Source organism: Barbus barbus (assembly GCF_936440315.1).
Source record: "Barbus barbus genome assembly, chromosome: 20".
Lineage (NCBI taxonomy): Eukaryota > Metazoa > Chordata > Actinopteri > Cypriniformes > Cyprinidae > Barbus > Barbus barbus.
Window position 1 is genome coordinate 5,957,481 of NC_136748.1, and position 23,654 is coordinate 5,981,134.

General features: G+C 39.4%; 1 protein-coding gene across 1 annotated transcript in view; it reads right to left on the bottom strand.

Moving 5' to 3' along the window:
- Positions 1 to 14,079: 14,079 nt before the first annotated feature.
- The window catches only part of LOC306886413 (potassium channel subfamily K member 5-like), a 65,537-nt gene continuing 55,962 nt past the window's right edge, over positions 14,080 to 23,654 (bottom strand). Inside the window, exons 2-5 of the mRNA XM_079443499.1 lie at positions 20,444 to 20,555; positions 18,416 to 18,582; positions 18,110 to 18,278; positions 14,080 to 16,799 (exon numbers count right to left, since the gene is read on the bottom strand). Of these exons, the coding sequence (XP_079299625.1) occupies positions 15,874 to 16,799; positions 18,110 to 18,278; positions 18,416 to 18,582; positions 20,444 to 20,555 (1,374 nt within the window). The 3' untranslated portion in view covers positions 14,080 to 15,873. The remainder of the gene's footprint in view (positions 16,800 to 18,109; positions 18,279 to 18,415; positions 18,583 to 20,443; positions 20,556 to 23,654) is intronic.

Genomic DNA, 23,654 nt, shown 5'->3' on the forward strand with positions numbered 1-23,654 from the left:
ATGCTCTAAAACTTTTATGTAAATGATTGACAGTTTTTTTTTATATACTACCTGTTTTATATTTAATACTTGGTCAGTTTATTGATTTGTTTGGTTAACTTTGGATAAATATTTTATTTTAATACCGTGCAGTGCACAAAATTAAGATTCAAGAGATGGTTCAAGTCAGTGTTCAATAAATGATGTTAAGTTTAGAAATGTTGTGCATCCACTTATTATTAGTGTGACATTTTAGCATACAAATGAAGGGGAAAACTTCAAGATATCGGCCCTAAAATTCGGCAGCACATATTGGCCATCGGCTGACCCTGACCTCTAAACATTAGCATCAGTTATAGAAAAACCCATATCGGTCGATCTCTACCTTCAACCTCTGCAGCAATGCTGGCAGCACTCATACGTCAATGCTGGCAGCACTCATACGGCATCTTTATGTAGAGCAACAATTCACAATTCTTTTCTTCGGATCCTCAGAGAGTTCTTTGCCATGAGGTGCCATGTTGAACTTCCAGTGACCAGTATGAGAGGGTGAGAGCGATAACACCAAATTTAACACACCTGCTCCCCATTCACACCTGAGGCCTGGGCCCAATTTGGACATTTTCACTTAGGGGTGTACTCACTTTTGCGGGAAGCAGTTTAGACATTAATGGCTGTGTGTTCAGTTATTTTGAGGTGACAGCACATTTACACTGTTATACAAGCTGTACACTCACTACTTTACTTTGTAGCAAAGTGTCATTTCTTCAGTGTTGTCACATGAAAAGATATAATAAAATATTTACAAAAATGTGAGGGGTGTACTCACTTCTGTTAGATTCTGTATGTTCTTACCTGAATGGTTTACCAGCTGTGTTTTTTGTTTAGTGATATTTGTTCATGAGTCCCTTGATTGTCCTGAACAATTAAACTGCCTGCTGTTCTTCAGAAAAATGCTTGAGGTCCCAAAAATTACTTGATTTTGCAGCATTTTTGTGTATTTGAACCCTTTCCAACAATGACTGTATGATTTTTAGATCCATTTCAAAAGAGCAGAGCCTGCAGAGCAGAGTGCCAGGGTGGTGCAGTGAGCCAGGGTGGCTCCAACGGAGCAGGGAGCCAGGTCAGAGCATACGGAACTGAAGACCACCAGAATGGAGCCAAGAACCACCATGGTGGAGCGGGCGGAGCCGAAGACCACTAGGGTGGACCAGAAGACCACCAGAGAAGAGCTAAGGACCATCACGGCAGAACAGAAGACCACCAGGGCGGAGCTGAAGACCACCAGGACGGAGCAGGCAGAGCTGAAAAACACCAGGGCGGAGCTACAGACTACCTCAGGGGAGCTGATGGTGCAGGATACCAACAAACTGGATCAGAACTGGAACATAGAGCACAGACAGGTTAACCCTCTGGGCCCTGAGGGTGTTTTGGGGGCCTGGAGAACTTTCGACATGCCCTGACATTTGTGCTTTTTTCAGTTGCTTATAAAAATATAAATGGCTAAAGTCTAATAACACTGTAAACAGCACAAACTGGGCTACAATGTTATGTTAGCAGCATTTGTGTACATGATTGTGTTTTTGAGAAAACAACGTTTATGCGTGGTTAGTGAAAAACTAAAATTTTGAAGTCACTGAAATAAGACCATAAAACACATACAGAACAATGGTTTACAAGACTTTTGAGGACCAGATCTTGTAGGCTAGAATATTTACTTCACAATTATGTGAAAATTATTCAGCTTACTCATTCACAGAAAACAATATATTGATTTAAATGTTTAAAGACATGTTTTGTTATTGAAAGCCAATATGCGAGGGAATGGTAATGGGCTTGAATAATAAGTGATTCTCACCTAAGAGACAAAGGGTCCTCCCCTAAAGCTGCTAATGGCCCATCAGTGTGACTGTGACTGAGGCAGGTAAGAGAGTGTGAGGAGACTGAAAAAATGGGGTTTTAAAATGATTTGTATTTTATTGACAACACAGTATAATCAAAACATACATAATGAAGGTCAAAGACACATTATTGTGCACACTGATCTAACCACAGAGATGTGAACAGACTTTGACTCGTTCCTGCAACAGATTCTGTTCAACAAATGAAACAGATAAATCATACCTGATATTTACGTGTTATTTAAGTGTTTCTGCTACTTTCCATGGATTCAAGAAGAAACTGTTGAACTTCTGATGTTGGTGCAGCGCTCTCAGAGGAAAACAGTTGGAAGAGACTGAAAGTCAGCAGGATTCATCATCTGTGGTGCAGGTGTCTGATTCAATAAAATACAAACAACCAAAAAAAGAGAAAAAAACATTTGTGAGCATGTTTATATCAGGAGCATCTATATATATATATATATATATATATATATTTATATAGGTTTTGTAGTCATAGACTCATTCATGCTTTGTATTATCGTTAAAAAAAGAGAGACATTTTATTTTTGAGAAACTAATTATTGTTTAGCATGCAATTATACTCTATTTTTGAACAGAGTAGGCTATTAATCATAAACATGTTCTAAACATACTTAGATTCGTAGCATTCATCATGTTACAGTGTACTTTCATATTACTTTTATTGTTTTATAAAGAGCATGAAAACATACTCGCGCCGTAAGAAATTTAAATACAATGAATTGCCCATCATATTTACAACGTTTTACTGGATTTCAAACATTTTAGTCAGGAATTATAGTTTGGGGAAAACCCAACTATGATTTTGTAGTTATATAGCCATCCTGAACATCATGTATTATTTTATAGTATAGAGGATATGATTCTGCAGTCATAGACTCACTCATGCTTTATACTATAAAAGGATGAACTTTGCACTATAAAAAATATATTTTATATCTGAGAACTAATTGTTATCGTTTAGCATGCTATTAAAATATATTTTTGAACAGATATTATTAATAATAAACATGGTCTAAACATTCTTAGATGCGTAGCATTTATCGTGTTGTAATTTGGGAACAACCCATCTAGTAATGTGTTCAAGTTTATGTCACAATAACACGTTAACTAATGCAGAACATAAACATTACTTACTTATCAGATCGATCTTCTCTACTTGATGAACTCTTGAGGAAATCCAGCCTTTACTCAGCGCGTCTTCTTCCAGAAAGTAACAGTAGCAGCGATGAACTCTTCACTGACGCTTCGTTTATGCTCCGCGCGCGTGGGTCACGTGGTTATTTGCATGTGAACACGAGGGGGCGGGATCTCATTAAAAATAATGAGTTAGACGGGACAGACTGAACATCGTGTTGGTTTCATACGGATTACTTCATCACAGAATATTTGTTTTCGATATGACTTACTTCATTTGAAAGAAAGCATAGAGAGAGAGAGAGCAAGAGAGACGGTAATGGAAGGATTTACACATCAGCTAAACACAACCTGTTAGAACCATCAGAGAATTACATCACCTTAATCAAAAGGGGTTGAAGCCTAGAAGCACATCTAAATAGTTAACAAGCGGTTACTTGCACTGGTTTGTTGATGCTGAGTAAAGTGTCCTGCTGCATGTATAATGTGTAGATTCCTGATGAATTCCTTTAGGAGTGAAAGCTTCACCATTCCAGCCATGGGTTGATTGGTCCGAAGTGAATCGCCAAAGTTACTGGACTTAAAACTGGCAGAAGCTCGGGCTCCCACCCAAAAGGGGAGCCGTGAGATTTCCAAGGTGATATGTGTGTCTCCAGGGCACCGAAAGTAAAGAGAAGACCTCGCCTTTTGGGTGTGGGAGAAGTTTTATCTGGTTTCCCTGTAACACCCATTTTGGTCAGTTTAACCAATAACAAGGCACATAGTTTCAGCGGGAAAGTGTTTCTTTGTCTCACTTGACACCTAATTTGCATGTTTTATGACTGTTCTGCTCAATCTGTGTAATTACTCCCACAGTACAGTAAAAATCGTATGATGTATTTCATGTTCACATAGTATACATCATTGTTTGATAAAGAGCAGATCATTTTGATATCAAGAAAGAGACATCTAACATATATTAAACCAGAGATACATTCATACACCTGAATATGAGTGTTTAGAGCTTACTAATACAAATAACGAGTGGTCACTAGGCTAATATAATAACAAAACATACAAACAACACATGCCTATACCAGATACCTTTGGAACTGATTAATTATGATCTAAATAAAGGAAATATCTCTATGCGTGTGTGTTATGTGTGTTGTGGAGGTAGTCCACTGGTCAGCCAGGCCGCTGGTGTCTGGTACCGAGAGTCATTTAGTTCTCTGGAATGTGTTTGAAGTCCCATGGAGAAAACAGATAGTAGTCTGTCTAACGTCTTTTTGACAGTGGGGGCAACCATTGGCAATTTAGCACCCATATAAAGGTCGAATGTGGGAAAATTTAGTAAATGCCATCCATGGATAGTTATTAGTTTAATGCCAGGGCTGCGAGGTGGGTACCATGGAAGTAAAAGTTGATCTCTTGTTGGTTACTGCTGCCATGTCATGGGTGGGTGGGTCTTGGTTAAGACCATAGCTCACCATGCAATGCACTTGTGATGTTGTTGCACGCCTTGGACAGGTGTTGGTACTTGACTGGCTTCTTGTTCATTGTGGCAAACTCATCTTTTTCCTAGCCAAGGAGGTGGTGTGTGAAGCTGAGCTTGGCATAATTTAAGTCTGTGTAACTCAGGAGTTCTCTGATGCAGTTTTGTGAGCCAATGCGATTTAAAGGGTGATCAGGATGCTGTCACTTGTACTGTGATGACTGGGAGTCCAGCTTGAAGTGTTGCTGTGGGAGAGGTTTGCTGTTAACCCACAAAATACCCACTCTGAGCACACCGTACCTCAACACTGCATCCTTAAAAGGCCATTGACCATGTGGCTTTGGATGCGTTGGTCCTCTGTACGGCTGCTTTGGCTGTTGAGGGCCGTTACAGGTTGGCGGCACGTCTTTGTGATCACTTTCCATGTTCCATTGAACTGGAGAATCGCTGGGTGGTTCATGAAGTGCAGAGCAGGGCTCTTTTGTCATCTGAGTAGTTAGTGCTCCTTTGGGAGCAGTGTTCTGCTGAAGTGGGCAAACCCCTTTAGTTCTGGCCATTTGTTGGTGTAGACCAAGACTAAGGCAGTAGTTGGTGAAACCAGCTGTCAGATGAAACTCCTTGGGATGAGAGTAAATCAGGCATGGTGTAGAGTGCAGATGCCATTTGAGTTTGATGATGTAATGTGGTCTTGAGTGAGTCCACATAGTTGACATTCGCTCTGCATCATTGCCTCTTGTGAAGAGCAGCTTAGGCACTAGCAGTTGTCGGCAGGTGCAGGATGTCTCTTAGAAAAGGGGGTGTGGCTCAGAGTTGGGCCAGGTTCCCTCCCTTCCTTTGAAGGTGTGTGGTTGAGGGTTTGGCCACGATGTCTGTGTGTCACACTGTCGCTGTCCGTTCCCCTTTTGTGAATGCTGGTACTGCAGTCTCATACTTTTACCAGAGTAAACGTCTGGTGTGTGCTTGCCGGAAGTTCTTGCACTTTACAGGGCTTCCCCAGGGGGTTGCAAGGTCTGCAAGAACCAAGGAGTAGCCAGTTGAGCATTGGTTATTTTACTTAGTTAAGACGCAGGTGTCTTTGGCAGTCACTATGGTTGACAACAGGACCTCATAGGAAACTTGTGCACTTGCTTGCGAAGGTCGGTCTGGTGTGTGCTCGGTGAGTGCCTTGAAGAATATGAGGCTTCAGGCCATGTCCTCATGGCTGGCTGTGAGATTTTCCCATGACCTCGGTGACCTGACAGTCTGTCTGGGTGACCTGTCTGGCTGGAGTGGCAGGGGTCTCGCACTTCAGCCCGGGGTTTCGGCTGTCTCAATTTCAGCAAAGGGTCAATGTGACCCAGCAGCTCTTTATCACTGGTGGTATGCAGGTGTGACTGCATGTTCAGTGCACACCTTTGGGCCTTAAGAGTTCAGTTCTGTTTCTGAGCATCAGCTTGGGGTCTGCCAAAGAGTTGAAAGTGACATAAAAGCTCTAAGTCTTGCCTTGTTTTCCCACGTGCTGTTTCAAGGTTTCCCTTCTTTTCAATTGGGTTCCTCATGAGTCCTGGTACCGGGTTTGTATGCTGACAGGTGTTGGATCATCCTGGATGTGCAGCCATCAGCTGAAGTGGCTGGGTGATGCCATTACTTGGCAATATGGCTGGTTAGCAGAGATCTGGGTGAGTGTTCAGCTCGCGGGCATTTGGGCGGTCATCCATTTCAGTTCTCACACTTATAAGGAGTCTGTACTGTCCATTTTTTCTCCTTTATGGGGCCTCCTCTGAATGAGCTCCTTTAGAATCCTCAAGATCTCTACTGTCTTAGGTGTAGCCACACTGTTCAGCTCTGAGAAGAGCTGGGACGTGTCAAGAGGGTTTCTGCTGGTGAGATTTCAGGTTTGTTGCTCAGTGCTCTGTCTGGTGCTTGGGACCGGCACCATCACGGCTATGCTGTTCCTGCTGGTTGGGAACTGTGTTGGCTTTCTGATGAAGCATCTATCACAGTGATGTGCCTTTCAAGATGTAAGGGCAGGAGGAGTCTGGGTCGTGGGCTGGTCTGACCTTGAGACTGAATTCTCGCGACCAGCTGAGATGTCAGGCCTGATCTTTGTGGCCTGGCAGTGCACTTCAGATGAGTTGGCTGGCTGGAAATGTGAACGTTCCTGCACTTGAGGCCAATTCTATGAATGCTTAAAGTCCATTGGGCTCAAAACCATATGGCAGGTCCATGTGGTGAAAAGAGGGCCTGTGTCCATTTGGGTTATATACACAGGGTGTACAGTCTCATGCAGCTGATGGTCAGGTGCAGGGGAGTTGGCCGTGCGTGTATTTTGGTCTGTCATGGGTGATCGGCTGTCTGCTGATGTGCTGTTCGGGTGACGCCCATCTGGCGTTAGGATGGATATCTCTGTGGTGAGAGACCGTTTGCCAAGATCCGGGCATTTCTCTTAGTAGGAGGGCTTTCTGGTGGGTTGTTCGTTTCTCATGCCACCCGCAGTTAAAAGGAGTCTGATAGTCTGATATATCCTATTTGCCTTGCTGGAGAGGTCACTCTCAGGATCAGTTTCCTTTATGTACTCAGGATCTCTGTTGTTGGCCCGTGTGCTCTCTAGAGTCAGTATCTCTGCACAGTACCCAGAGTACTGTGCAGAGATAGGTAGGATTTTAACAGTCTCTATGGACGCAGCGCTGTGTTCTTTGTAGGCCATATGGGCTGCGTTCTGCAGATGTCAGGTGGTCATTGTGCAGGGGAAGGCCATGGCACTTGGGTGGTGACCCACAATGTGATGCGGATTTCGGGAGGAGGTAAGGTTCTGGAGTTGAAGCCTTCCTCCCTTGTGGCCTGTTCTGTCGTCTGCGTAGACTCAGAGCTGGCTGTAGCAGGATTCTTGTAGTCTTTGTTATCCGCTTTGACAGTTTCAGACTGCTCGTGCAGCATGTTGTGTGCCTTAAGGCTGGAGGTGTTCCTGATCGGATAGTTTCATGTGGTCACATTGGGCAGAGTTCAAGCATAACAGTTCATGTTTTGCAGGCAAGCAAGTGTGGTGGCCTTCTGCAGTATTTAGGTTACAACGGTACTCGCGACTGTAACAGAGGCATCGGGTAACAGGGAGAGTTCGACAATAGTGTCTGTGGTGGAAACAGAGGTGACAGGGAACACCGTGAGCTCAGGAAAGAGTCCTGCTGTTGTCAGATGAGGTTCTGCAACGGAAGTTGCCACCTTGGAGGGAACAGGAACGATCTCTGGGACAGATTCAAGGACTGGAGGGAACTCTGGGGCAAACTCAGGGACTAAAGTCATCTTTGTAGGTCAGGGGCTGGAGCAAACACTGAGTTCGGGAACATAAGCCCTCTCTGGGCTAAAGTAAAGTGGGCGCCACCACCTCGGGAGGTTCTGCAGTGGTGTGTGCGGCCCAAACACAGAGAATGGCCGTAGCCATAATTGGAAGGACAGAGAGTACAGTGTCTATTTCCAAGACTGACGGTGCTGTGCCTGGGGAAGTGGGATGAATAGCGGCCGGCAGGCTTCAGAGTGTTGAAACTGTGTCACTTGTGAGCGTAGATTCTGCATAGCTCGTCAGTGTAGAGACTGCATAGCTCGTGAGCATGGAGTCTGCGTGACTTATGAGCGTAGAGTCTGTGTGAGCGTAGAGACCCCTGAAATGCCAGCAGCCCGCACCGACACCAGCATGATGCCACACTTGATGCCAGGCTCGAATGTCTTGGGACTGACTTAGTGTCTTCAAATGAAGCATTCACAATGCTCTAGAACCCTGGAGTAGCATCCATGATGATACTGTTGCCTGACATGAGCAGGCTTTGACTTGGCAGAATTGACATGAGCAGGCTTTTGCGTGGCAGGCTTGTTCTGAGGAGGCTTTAACTTGGCTTGCTTGACTTTAGAAGACTTTGACTTGGCAGACTTGATGTGAGCAGGCTTGACATGACGAGATTCTGGAAGATCAACTGAGATGTGACAATGCTCTGGAAGACCAGCTGAGACGTGACGATGCTCTGGAAGATCCACTGAGAAGTGACGATGCTCTGGAAGATCAGCTGAGACGTGACGAGATTCTTGACGATGCTCTGGAAGATCAGCTGAGACGTGACGAGACTCTGGACGATCAGCTGTGACGTGATGAGACTCTGGACAATCAGCTGTGACCTGACAAGACTCGGGAAGATCAGCTGTGATTTGACTTGATTCAAAAAGATAAGCTGTGACTTGACTTGACTCTGGGAAGGCAGCCATTTTGTGAACAGTCTCTGCATTGGCAGCCATTTTATGGAGAGATTGTGGGCTGGCAGCCATCAAGTGCCAGATATATATATATAATAAAATCCTCTGATAAAAAAATATCATCAAACATACCTCATCCATTGAGGTTGAGTGAGCCAGTTCAATAAAGTCAACACATAATCCTCAATTGGCCGCTCACCTTGACAGATATGTATTAACTGTGCTGCTGGGTTCATGGCTGGCCTGGATCACTGAATAAAGCTGCTGGATTCAGGTGTGGCTGGTGATTCTATAACAATAGAGGTGTTGTGACAATGAAGTGGGGATCCAATAGCAGGCTTTATTAAAAAGAGAGTAGTCAGGACAGGCAAAGTCAGATACCAGCAAACAATATAATCCAAGGCACAGGCAAAAGAGTAATCCAACAAGACAGGTAATGGCAGCAGTCAATCAAAAACAAGGTAACAGTCCAAGGATCAAAACACAAGAAAGGCAAAACTTAGGAACATGGAAACTAGGAAACATGGAAGGGCTAAACATTCAATCACCAGCGAAGACAGAGGGTACTTCTCAATTCTTATTTGTGCATCCTCGTTTCATTTCTACATTCCTTTCCTCGTGTCTTAGCTCCACCCCCTTAGGATATGAGGGAAGGATGCAAGGAAAGGAAATGAGGACGGAGGAATCAAAGGATGAACATTGGAATATTCTTGACCACTCAAGCGTCACTTCAAATCATCATCAGCTGCACTAAAGGGATCTGCCCTTATGTTGTTAAAGTTCGTTATTTAAGGCATTCATAATAAATATTAATAAAGCAAGATGCCCTGTTGAAATATATTACGTGTGGTTTATTTAAACTGCAAAGGTAAAATATAAATGTAAATTATTGTGACAGATGTGAAGGGGGATGTGAATTTACACGTGCGTCATGTTTAGTCGATTAAACACTTCCGCAAAGGATACACCTGTGTATCCTCGCTCATGACTCCTCAGGAAGCCTCCTCACTCCCCGATCCTTGTCTCCGGTTTCCGGGTCATAGGATGGAGGACGGAGGAGCGAGGAAACGAGGAGGGATATTGAGAAGCACGCAGAGAGTAGGCTTGTTTGAGATGCGCCTTGCCTCGCCTGTAATTTAGTCGAGAGTAGGCGGCTGCAGTGAGGGGAGGAGTGAAATAAGTGCAGGCAAGCCGGACACTTCCTGAATCTCGTTGTGTTGTTGGACTGCAAACGTCAGCAATGGAAGAGATCGCGTTCGCGTTCTTTATCGCACTTTGTGGATGCCTTTTATAATCAAAGCCATTATGAGAAATGAGGAGCACACAGATGCTGCACTAAATTTACACTGTTATCCCTAACTATGGGTTAAACATTTCAGAGTGGGATATGGCACAGCTGATTAACCTAATTATGTTTATCCTACTTAAGGGACAATTTACCCCCCCCCCCCCCCCCCCCCAAAAAAAAAATTTCTTTGGGTGAACTATACCTTTTTTACATGAAACATATTCCATATAAATATATTACACAATTGTTTGTCACCTTAATGTAAATTTGAATTTCATGTTTAATGATTAGGAAAAGTGTGTACAGCAGATTATTATTCAAAATTAATATGAAACAAAAACACATTTTAAATTAAGAAATTAGCATGCATGTGTGGGCTTTGTTTACTGCACTCCTGAAATAAGACATACCCAGATAAAGATCTCAGATAAAAACACACAAACATGAGGCCTAATTGCAAAACCGTCACATTAGATGTAGCCTATGCATGCATGTATTGATGGATTGACTAATTTATTTAATGGAATAATGTTGTACAAAAATGTAAATGTACAAAATTAACATCAGCATACAATACATAAAGAGAAAATTACAACAAACAGGACTTCAAACCAAGAAAATAAAAATAAAAGGGTAAATAAATAAAGCACATGTCCTAATTACTAATACATTACTATAGAAAAAGTAAATAGTATTAGGCTATAGCTAATGGACTTCTTAGGATTAAGGGGAAAAAATATCAGATGACATTCGCAGCCAATGAGCATTAAGCTGTGTCGTCAGCAAGTCGTTTCCCATGATGCTTTTGATCAGCGCAGTTGGTGGAGAGTAACTGCGCTCGACTGCAGAATCCGACACGTGCGCCTTGCGCTCGCGAGAGATTTTTGACATACGTCAGCATGACATCAGAGCAAGGCGGACCGCCCTCGGACACATTTCTAACCGGCATGCATCTCGCGCTGATCACCGGTGATCGGTTCTGCGCAGATTTTGCTCATCTCAAACAAGCCTAGTGTGTGCTACTTTTAAAGTCCTTCTAATGTGAGACAGCTGTGAACTGATGATGAGATCTGATGAGAGAGGTGATGCAATTGATGAGTCTGTGCAAAGGATAATGGGAAATGGAGTCCTGGGTAAAGTGGTAAAAGTCTGGAGTGGAGTGCCCTCTAGCGAATCTCACAGGTACTACAGCCAGAGATTGTGACATTTTCACACTGAGGACAAGTGAGGGACTCATATGCAACTATTACAGAAGGTTCAAACGCTCACTGATGTTCCAGAAATTCCAGTAAATTTAACTTATTTTGTCTTCTTGTAAACATGTAACTATCTTCGGCAGCCTCTGAAGGGCAGTACTGAATGGAAAAAAATATATTTAGGCAAAATAAGAAAAATGCACACATCTCCATTCTGTTCAAAAGTTTCACCCCCGGCTCTTAATGCATCGTTTTTCCTTCTGGAGCATCAGCATTTGCACCTTCTGTAATAGTTGCAAATGAGTCCCTCAGTGTCCTCAGTGTGAAAAGATGAATCTCAAAATCATACAGTCATTGTTGGAATGTGTTCAAATACACAAAAATGCTGGAGAACCAAATAATTTGTGGGAACTGAAGGATTTTTCTGAAGAACAGCAGGCAGTTTAACTGTTCAGTAGAAACAAGGGACTCATGAGCAATTATCATGAAAACAAAGCTGTCGATCATTCAGGTAAGAACACAGTATTAAGAATCAAGGGGATGTAAACTTTTGAACGGTGTCATTTTTATAAATTCAACTATTGTATTCTCTTGTGGACTACATGTAAACATCTTTTATGTGAAATATCTTATTCAGGTCTGTACTAAATAAACAATAACATGCATTTAGTCTGATCCCTTTTATTTGGGTTAAATAATTAACATTTTGCAGATTCTGAAAGGGGGATGTAAACTTTTGACCTCAACTGTAAGTAATGAGAAATATGTCCTAGCATTTTGAAGCAGTGACGAGCTTTTCACTTGATGGTGAAGTGATAGGGTTGTGTGACATTTGTTCCAAAGAGGAGTGTGCCAACGTGAGTTACGTAATAATATTACTTTTTTCAAGTAACTAGTAAAGTAACGCATTACTTTTTAATTTACAAGAAAATACCAGAGTTACTTTTTAAAAAAAGTAACGCCAGTTCCTTTTTTCCCATTTATTGACTGACAGCGCGCTGTGTGAACATGCTGTTACTGTAGTTCTAGACTAAATGTGAATGTGCATTAATTCATCCCACTCGCAAAAAACAGATTTAGTATTCATCAAAATGAATTAAAACCGTGAAATACAAACTCAGAATATGACGCAAAAAGAATATGGATCAGAATATGATCCAGTTCAACCATACTAAGCAGCAAAAATGACTTTAGATAAACTAACAATTGTGCTTGGTTTTTTTTTATTGCTGAAGATTGTTGAACCTTTTTCTCCTGCGTTCTACTGTACAGACGTGAATTTACTCTGAGGCCTGAGGTCTATTCATTACACTTTTTGGTGTGAAAGGGCTTTTACATTTGTTATGATTAGAACTTCTTGTATTAAAAACAAGCCCTGCTCATATTTAAAAAGTAATGCAAAAGTAACATAACACATTACTTTCCATAAAAAGTAACTAAGTAACATAATAAGTTACTTTTTTAGGGAGTAACGCAATATTGTAATGCATTACTTTTAAAAGTAATTTTCCCCAACACTGGTGCCAACCATGCAGTGCAAAGAGGGATTTTGTTATTGGTTTAATTTGATTGGTATTATTCTAATTTCAGATTTATTGATTAATGTTTTGCATTAATGACATAACAGTAAATGTATAATTATTCTTAATCGCTGACTTTGTTACTCAAAATGTTATCCTAATTTTTTAAATATCTTATAATAAATGAGAGAGCATTTCCTGTCCTGTTGGACAATATTGGACATTTATGCTCTAGAAAAAAGGAGTTACTATTCTATTTATCAACGATCTTGTCAGACAGTACAGTTTTACACCTTTAGTTGTACTTTTGTTTCCTTGAGGTACAATTTATCATTCCATGTAAAATAATAACCCTTTTTATCACCTTGTTTGTGAACCTTTATCACTTCTGAGGAGTGTCTTTATCAAGAATGTCTGTTTTATAATTCAGCTGAAAAGTTTTATGGCCTCATATTGCAATGCTGGCATGTTTCTGATGGAACTGACGTGATACAATGCAATTATTTCCAGCTTTTAAAGTTACGACTTGTGTTACTTAAAAAAACTAACTCATAGTTTTAGTGAGAAAAAAATTGTATGTTTGAAATGGTATAGGCTAAAGAGGGTGGAGTCTCACTAGGACTGGAACATTTTAAGCAACACTGGCCTTTGGGCTCAAAAAAGTTAATTTATAGTAAGGTCACAAGGAGTTCATGTTATTCAGTTGGGCACATGTGAACAGAATTCTAGTAGCCTCACACAGTATTGCTGGGATGCAAGCTCTAATCTGAGGTTTTTTCAGCATATGAGTAATGAGATAAAATTTCAGGACACCGTCAGCCCAGCACTTTTCCTGCATTGAAAGGCAGTGATCAAATCCTTAGATGCTGTATCACACAAACAAACACGTCCCTATTTTCACATCCTGTCCTTATGACCAAAATCAAGTCTGAATGAGTGCCCTTTGTGTTTTAGAAATAGAATTCACACAGAGAACAATTGTGAGCATGTAATGACATGGAATGAACAAAGGTTTATAACTTCACAATGCCATAAAAAAAGAAGAGACTATGGCTCATCATGCAAGATAGACGTTTTAAGTGCCATTACTGATTAAATAATATACTGAAATGTGACCAAATTTGGCTTTATATGAGACTTTAATACTTTAAAGTTAATATAGTACAGTTTTACGAAACAAATAGATTTATATAATTTACATAGTATAATTTAAACTCAAATACAAAACTACCATTTTGACAAAATAAGCCGTCTCTATTATTGCACAATTGCTTCAGAAGAAAATTAACTTTGAACAAGGCCAAGTATCTTTCTGAAACCACTGCTCAAAGATGAGAGAGAAAAAGACAGGAATCCTAACTTTTTATTTCAAATTGAAAATGTTAACTGGGACAGAGTAAAACCACACTAACATAAAATAATTAAAATACATATGGAAATACAGCATGACAAAATACAGGAAATTCAAAATCAAAACAATGTAAAAAAAACCCCCCGATCAAAACCCCTTTAAACTTCACATCATTTAGGTAAAATGTTTGTGCTTTCTTTATGAAAGTATGGGATGTAAGTTTGCAACATGAACAAAACACAAAACCATGACTTGACAGGTTAACCTCAGATTAGTTAACCTTGCCCAGCAAAGTAAATTCTGGTTTTAATCATTTGTGAAATTTAGCTCATAGCTAATTAAATAGAGGCTACAAGAGAATACAAGGAAGATTAACAGTGGCAGCTGCTAACAGGCCTATTTTCCAATGTTTACCTAAGAAACACACCGTTCTCTCAAGAGTTAAAGATTTCTGAAAAAAAGTGTAATCAGGAAAACAGGGGTGCTCTATTTTGCACAAAGTTTGAGCTCATGAAACCCTCTGTGTACACAACCGAGAAGGTTACATTTCAGTTGAACTTTTGGTGTCATTTATCCAAACGTAGCACAGATCAACACCACAGGCTCACAACAAGGAGCCTAATACTTGGTCAAGAATACATTGGAGAATGATTGAACAAAAGACACTAAAGCTCATTAGAAGAAAGGTAAATTGGTGGAAAATGTATTCATGTGACAAACCAATTAATATTAAAAGACATTCAGTATCAAATTATAATGCATTTGTAAGTTCAATCAATTTTCATTTAGAAAGAAAGAAATCCAAAACATTAATAAAAGAGGGCACTTTTATAAAATACAATTACATCTGCAACAGGAAACCGACTCAGGATGCAACAAAAGGCATTCAGTAGCATGACGCAAGTAGACCATGTGAGAAAGCAAACTGCTAAAGCTCAGTGAAGGGAACCACAACTTGGATTTTCATTTCACCCCCTTGGGGTATTATAATGGTTTTAATTATAATTATATATTTTTTTATGTTGGTTTTATGTCAACATGAAACCAGCATAATGTCAACACGAGACACCAAAACAGTCATTACTATGTTAGTAAAACTAACACTGTAATAATTTCCTGTTATCTTGGCTGATTTCCTGTTATCTTGGGCCAATTCAACTCCCATTTTCTTAACTTGACAGGGACACAGAGAAAAGCCCATAGAGTTTTTCTGTGTATATTAGCATCGTATTGACAGTTCAGAAGATCATAAATATTGAGATTATATTTCGATAGGAGTTAACAACACATTTTAGGGACATTAAAGCAATGCTTGCATCAAAAAAGGAGACTTGGAATAAAAATCACTATTAAAAATTCAAATCATGACATAACATTTAAAATAAAAGTTAAAATCTACCAGGTCAGCATGGTTACCCAATAAAATACGTTGGGCTAAAATGGAAGACAATAAAAATATGTTTAGCATCCAATAAGGATTAAGCTTTGACAAACTGACTTTTTTTTTTCTATCTAAAAAATAAAGAAACAAAATCCACCAATATGGTGGAAAAACATGCAGTGAACATGCCTTGTTAATGATCCAGTTCATAGTGAATCTTAAACCCTGCAGTTTAGACACATCTGCTGTATCACTTGCAAAAAAAAAAATAAGTTATGTAAAATCACATTTGAAAGGAGTGAATGGGAAATGGGCTGTGTAAAATGTTATATTTCTAAAGTTTTCACCGTCATTTCGGGTTTTTCATGAAAGAAAAACTTTACTGAGGTTTAGGAAAGGAAACAGAATCAAATGTCAGTGTTGTCCTCTTTGGAATACTCCTCCACAAGCTGTTCATAGGAGTGACCATGGTCCGACCCATCTGTGTTGAATATGGAGGTCTCAGATTCCGAGACCTGTTCCTCTTTGAAATCGGTCTCATCAGCAGTTGAGAACTTAGGCGTAAAGTCATTTTCATCATTCTCCAGGTTGTAGTTTAGCAAATTCTCTTCATCAATAAAGGTAATGTTGGCATTGGGAAACATGAGGCTCTGGTAACTTTTGGAGTCCCATGCGATCCGGCCATCACTGCATCCTCCATGTTCTTGACCTTTGTGTTTCTTACCTGCCTCCTTGTCCAACTGATTCTCATACATTCTTATACAGTCTAGGTCAGTGTCTGTCTCTCCTTCCCCATGCATTTCATTCATAAGAAGACACTCCTCTTGGCTAAGAAGGTAACTTTTGGATTTTGAGAGAGCTCCAGTAACTCGATCACTGAAGCTATAGCGGCGCTTCTGTCGAGGTGAGCGGTCTAGACTGAGAATGGAATTTCCATTAATGGAATGACTATCATTGCAGCTCTTTGAGCGGTTTGGTGCTTTATTCTTGCTTCCAGTGATGTAGTCGACACATTGATCTTCTCCTTCCTTGTCAACACCTATTTGCTTGATTAAGTCATTGTAATCTTCTTTTTTCTTGGACAGGAAGCTAAAGATGTTGACATCATTGGGAGTTGGTGGCAGATGTAGGGTCTTGTGACTTGCCTTGATCTGCTGTAACTCATCCAGAGAAAGTTTGCGCCTTTTACGGCGTTTCTTTAGAGCTTTGTGAGCCTCCACAACCATGCGCACCTTCCAATTGAAGAATAAAGACAGCCATGCCAGACCAAGATAAATCCACACCTCTACAAAATACCGATACAGTGTAGGGTAGTCAACATTGGGGTCAACACCTAAATAAAACAGACAGTAAAAATAGTTAGCAAATTGTATCAAAATCTGTCAAAATTGTACAATTTATACATTTATGATTAACTCTAATATGCCTATATGCCTTTTTCATAAATTCTCATAAACTATCTATGCTTCACTGAAACAACTGCTACACTTGGAGACACTGAATTTCCCAAAAGTGACTAGACCATTGTTGAATTTAATATGGCTGTTTGTGCATATCTTAAAAAGAACTAGAGAAGTAAAGCTTGACAGGACAAACTTTGATGGTGGCTTGACAAATCTTTTTGAAAAAAAGTTTAAAGTTTGACAGTTATATAAATGCAGTAAGAAAAAAATCAGGCAGCTAGCTAGGTAGGCATTGATTATAATTGAACATTGCTGCTAACATGTTAAGCACATTATGTTAATGACCTGACATAGTCCTATAACATAGTCCTTGTGAAGAAGGCCTGAGACAGTCTGTTTCTCCTCAGACTCTAAAAGGATTTTTAAACCGCCCTCTAAGGTGCTCAGGAGCTTTTAAACCTGCACCACTAAGAGCATCCTGATGAGAATCATTATACCCTGGTTTGGGAACAGCACAAAGCAAGACAGACAAGCTCTCCAGAGAGTGATGCGATCAGCTGAGCTAGGAGGTATATTGAGTTTGTACGAGATATATATATATTTTTTTTTTTTTTTTTTTTTACAAACTGGACCACGGGCAGGACCCTCAGCCATCCCAACCATGGACTGTTTTCTCTGTTGTGGTCAGGGAACGTTTCTGCTTAGATTTTATTTGAAAGAGAATGTTGTTACAAGAGGGAGGGGAAATTATTTTGGTTAAAGAGCATAAAAAAAAAAAAAAAAACGTCCTGGATAAATCTTTTTTTAAATAAACTACTGCAATATACCATTAAAAATAAATAAATTAAAAAGTCAATTTTGATCTCATGGTGACTTAAACATGCCAATTGCTTGCATGTTTTAACATGTTGCTACTATGATTCACACATTTACACAATGTACTATTGGTACAGAATGTTGCATGTTGTTAAAATAATAATAATAAAAATAAATAGTTTTAAGTAAAATGTATTACGTAATTATTATTATCATCATTATTATCATTGTATTAGATAAAAATAGATGATGTTTCGCAAGAAAATAAATAAGCATGAGAGATAACAACAGCGATGCCTTGCCCACCACAATAAGCTTAAATAGTAGATAAGTATTTTGGCTTTGTGAAGTCAACATAAGTGACTAGAAACATTTTCTCAGTGGATCTATCATAACAAGCAGTTTTAACATCTCAGTCACCCACCTGCTACAAGATCACCAAATCCAATAGTTGTCAAAGTGACAAAAGAAAAATACAAGCCCTCGATATAGGTCCAGCCCTCTTGAGACATGAATACAAATGGAGGAATCACTAAATGCACCAACACACCCCATAACAGAAAGACAGCTGTGCAGATGAACTGTGTTTTCCGCTTTAAGAAGAAGAAACACACACACAATTAACAACCTAATAACAGAAAAATAGCAAAATGCAGTTAGAAGTTTCATAGCTGTTATTATAGTGATATTGAGATTTCAAATGTAATGGTTGTTTGTGAATATTCCTCACCAATTTTAACCCTTTCTTAGTAAGATATTGGCCAAGGTGTTTAGCTCTTCCACCAAAAAACTTTCCAAGTTCACTGATCCATGTGAAGCACAGCGGCACTCCAAAAAGACCATAAAAGATACAGAAAACCCTCCCTGAAGGTGTTTTGGGAGCAATATTTCCATAACCTGCAGATATAAACAATTTTTGATAAAACAATTAATCTCATTACAGTCTGAACACAACATGTTCTATCTTAAGGCATGGCATCCATATATTTCTCTGAGTATTAAACAATTTAAGAATACAGGTGCATCTCAATAAATTAGAATGTCGTGGTAAAGTTCATTTATTTCAGTAATTCAACTCAAATTGTGAAACTCGTGTATTAAATAAATTCAATGCACACAGACTGAAGTAGTTTAAGTCTTTGGTTGTTTTAATTGTGATGATTTAGGCTCACATTTAACAAAAACCCACCAATTCACTATCAACAAATTAGAATACTTCACAAGACCAATTAAAAAAAAACATTTTTATTGAATTGTTGGCCTTCTGGAAAGTATGTTCATTTACTGTATATGTGCTCAATACTTGGTAGGGGCTCCTTTTGCTTTAATTACTGCCTCAATTCGGCATGGCATGGAGGTGATCAGTTTGTGTCATTGCGGAGGTGGTATGGAAGCTCAGGCTGCTTTGATAGCGAGTTTGCTGGCCAATCAAGCACAGTAACACCATGGCCATTGAATCAGCTTTTGGTACCTTTGGCAGTGTGGGCAGGTGCCAAGTCCTGCTGGAAAATGAAATCAGCATCTCCATAAAGCTTGTCAGCAGAAAGCAGCATGAAGTGCTCTAAAATTTCCTGGTAGATGGCTGCATTGACTGTGGACTTCAGAAAACACAGTGGACCAACACCAGCAGATGACATGGCAGCCCAAATCATCACTGACTGTGGAAACTTCACACTGGACTCAAGCAACATGGATTCTGTGCCTCTCCACTCTTCCTCCGCTCTGGGACCTTGATTTCCAAATGAAATGCAAAATTTACTTTCATCTGAAAAAAGGACTTTGGACCACTGAGCAACAGTCCAGTTCTTTTTCTCCACAGCCCAGGTAAGACGCTTCAGACACTATCTCTTGTTCAGAAGTGGCTTGGTAGCACTTTTCTTGAAGACATCTGAGCGTGGTGACTCTTGATGCATTGACTCCAGCTTCAGTCCACTCCTTGTGAAGCTCTCAAGTGTTTGAATCAACTTTGCTTGACAGAATTCTCAAGCTTGCAGTCATCCCTGTTGCTTGTGCACCTTTTCCTACCCAAATTCCTACTCAAATAAGCAAATTTCTTCTCATGTTTGTGGAAAGATATTTGACGCATGTTGCTTTTTCAAATGCAAGTTATAAATGAATCAAATTTGCCGGGTAAAGGCTCGATAGTATACAGATGCAGGATCAGATGGAGCAGCATTTACTGCACACAGCTGTAGTTAAGCTACGCAAACTACTTTCATGATCGCAGAACGATTTCATAATCAGACGATTAAATTGGTCTGCGATTATGAAAGTGGTTTTGGTAGCTTGTCAGTGAACTACAACTTCATTGTTAGGTTCCAGCCGGAGTGGGATCCCTTCTAGCCACAGCCAGAGATTGTCTTACTATTGGGAGATGAGAGGGTCTGTATTACTATTGGAGAAAGTGTAATGGTCAACTTGGATCACGTGTGCCTGAATAACCAATCGCATTACAGCCTTGACATCACTGAATTTCAGTCACAGTTGTACGACACTCAATCGCCGTTTGCGGATACCATAGGAATGAATGAGAAGTGCTGTAAACTGTTGAAGATTAGCTGATAGGCTGTCGATTCATTAAATAAGCTGCTTCACTGAAAGATATGCATGACAATCACATTTGATTAATCGTGCAGCCCTTTATTCACAATTTCCTGATTATTTTTTTGTTAAGTAAATCAGTGTTTCCTTTTATTATTTCTCCAACTGAAACATATTTACTTTATTTTCATGCTGCATAAATAGACTAGATACATACCTATAGTCGTAATAACTGTGGCTGCAAAGATGACCGCATTGGGCCAATTCCAGTTGTTGAAGGTTTTGTCTCCTGTGATGGTGATGCCTTGTCCTGCAGCATCAGATACCACCTATTTAAAAAAAAAAAAAAAAATCAAAATTGTCAGAAGTGTCACACATTCGATTTAAATATAGAATCAAGAGAGTTTTCTTCAGAAGCATTCTGGATTTATTGTGCCTGAGACCAGGGGCCTGTACCATGAAGCTGGTTTAGCTGGCTAGCCAGGTAAGTTTCAGTTTAGTTTGAGCCAACTCTGGGTTTTAGGGACCATGAGAGTGGTTTGGATTTTAGCAGTGTTCATCGCCATAGTAACTTGCACTCCACAGCTAACCTGCTCCGGGGCAGGTTATGTTCTGGTTTAGAGATCTCAAACTGAACGCAAAATGATCACATCTCATAAAGCCACTCCTCTAGTTTCTCTTACTCCAAATTAAAGGACGCTACATGGTAAAACATTTTTAAATATAAAATCATCTTAATGATCTTAATTATCATAGATGATTTTTTTTATTATTATTTTATATTACTTATATAATTATTATACGCTTAATCCATTACACAAGCCAGTTTAGTTTAATAGTAATTAATAAGCTTTTATTTTAAATTAATATAAACATATAGATAATATGCAATATAAATACGTTTTAGAATCAATAGCTGTAAACATGACTACATGAGTTTAGATTTTTAAGCGTTTTTATACCTATAAATATTGTAAACTCTATAAACTAACTTTACAAATTTTACTTGCACTTGTATGGTAAGATGTTTTCTTTAAGTTTTCCTCTTCCATGGATAGATTGTTTCATCTTGCTGTGTAAATGTGTTTAAATTCTTCGTATTGTTCAATCTTTTGGTAGTGAATCGTACTGACTCTCTCAAAAAAAGTGAATCACAGTTTCAAGGCATGTGATTGGCTGCTCATTACTGATTGACACATTGTTACTGAATGATTACATTCATGTGCACGCACTCCATTAACTCAGGATCAAGTCTGAGTTGACAGAGAAAGTCGATGATCAGCTTCATGGTACCAACAAAGCCGGATTGGACTGGTTTGGTTTTGCCAACTCAAATCTAATCCTGTAACCCTGAGTTTGTTCAGCCAGCACCATGATACAAGCCCCAGAACTTCTATCCTCTCATGCCAGTGATGTTATCAACTGCTCCCTGAGTATGCTTAGCCTATCATAGTCAGTCATCTCTGGGACATCATAATCAGTCATTTCTGGGACATGAGTGGGCCATCTCTCACTTAAAAATAGTTTTGGCAATGGATCTGAGCTCAGATCATGCAAAGCTATACTAGAAATAGTGAAAAAAAGCTTAATAGGTCCCTAAACACTTGTACAATTACAGATAAAATGATCTGGTGAGTTATTAAACATACAAACACTCAAATAACTGAAGACTGATTCTTCCTGATGAAACAGATACTCGTGAAGCCTGGGGAACTATAACTGATGATGGTAAGGGCTGTTACATTTCCAACACACCCTAAGCAGTTTCAGGCCGAGGGTGTAAAGAGGTGCTGCTGCAATGTACAGTATATCCCTTTTCTGGACAGGACAAGTTTCCTAAACAACATTTGAGTTACAGCTCTTATTACTTGACATCTGTGATTTCATGTATCATGTAAACATCTATCCGTTTACGTGCACAGTGGGGTGTGTCCTCTCTAGATGTGGGCATTTTAGAAGGTAATGCGCTGTGCAAGTATTTTGAAAGAAATGGATAAAAGTGAAATGGATTGCATTTCAGCATGTTGAACAGATTTTGATGTGTAATGGCTGAAAGAGGAGCAAGTGCCTAACATGTGACACACTTTTAATGGTAACCAGATTCATTGTGAATGTAATTCTGCAAAACTGCAGTGAAACCATCAGTTCTTATGCAATGCAATACAGTAGCTTCCCCTCCCTGCAAATGATACTATGAAGAATGAGTGATCTGATTTTATAGTAATCTAATCTTAACACCTTGCAACTCCTTAAGTTATACACAGCAAAATGGTAAAGTGTTAATGACAGCTATGCAGCAAAGTTAGAAAATATAGATTCATCAGAGACCTTTATCATTTAATTTGCAGGAAAATTAAGACAATGTTTCCTCAAGTGTACACAGGCTGACTAGACTGTTTTTAGGAAGTGGAACTTAGAATATCACATCACTACACATTGTGAAATAGCACTTTCAAAACCGTTAATAAAGTATTTTTATTTGGTGCTGATTTGTTAGACCTTACATATGGTGACTATCAGAAAGCAGACCATCGAACATCTGCCCTTTGTTTGTCTGCGACATACTATATCTTTCAACATACCTTCCTAATGCTTATTCATGTTTATAACTAGTAGTAGTAATACATATGAATAAGCCTTTTTTCCTGCAATGTGAACTTATATTAAAGAGGTAGAGATAATCGGTTTACGTACTGCTTGAGGTGGCAACGGCAATCTATGATGCTACATTAAGACCAAATTATCAAATGTCAAATTGACATTTGTGATAAGTGACACAATCATATGTGATAAGTATGCACCAATCTAAATAAGCAAGTAAGGAAGGCCACTAGCTGCAGATAGAGGTGGACAGTAAAGTAAATTTACTTGAGTATTGTATTTAAGTACACTTTTTGAGTATTTGTACTTGAGTATTATTTTTTCTGGAAGCTTGCGACATTAACTTCACTACATTTGAAAGACAAATATCGTACTTTTTACTCAACTACATTTATATCAAGGTCCCCAAGTCGAAAGTCAGTTTTTCCTGTGCATGCATTTTCAGATTCACTGAACCCTTTTTTTTCTGCAAAAATTCGGCCTGCGATCTGCCAGGACCTTCCAGTGTTGCCAAGTCTTACAGTATTTCTAAGCCTGCAGTTTTCCGCCTAGCTTTGAATGGACATCTGGCTGATTTTTCTTACACAAATCTGGCAACCTTGGAACCTTCCCCGTTAAACTAATGTAAACGTCTTCGCTACTGCACAGCTAAAAGCGCTCTAAAAAGGCATGTGTTAACTCATTAAAGCCCTTTAGAAAATTAACCATGATTTTACTATAGTAACCATAACTATGGTATTTGCAGTAAAATCACAGTATCCACAAATTTACTATTATCTAATGATAGTAACCATAATTATGCTGTGTAGTAAAACTTCAGTAACCAC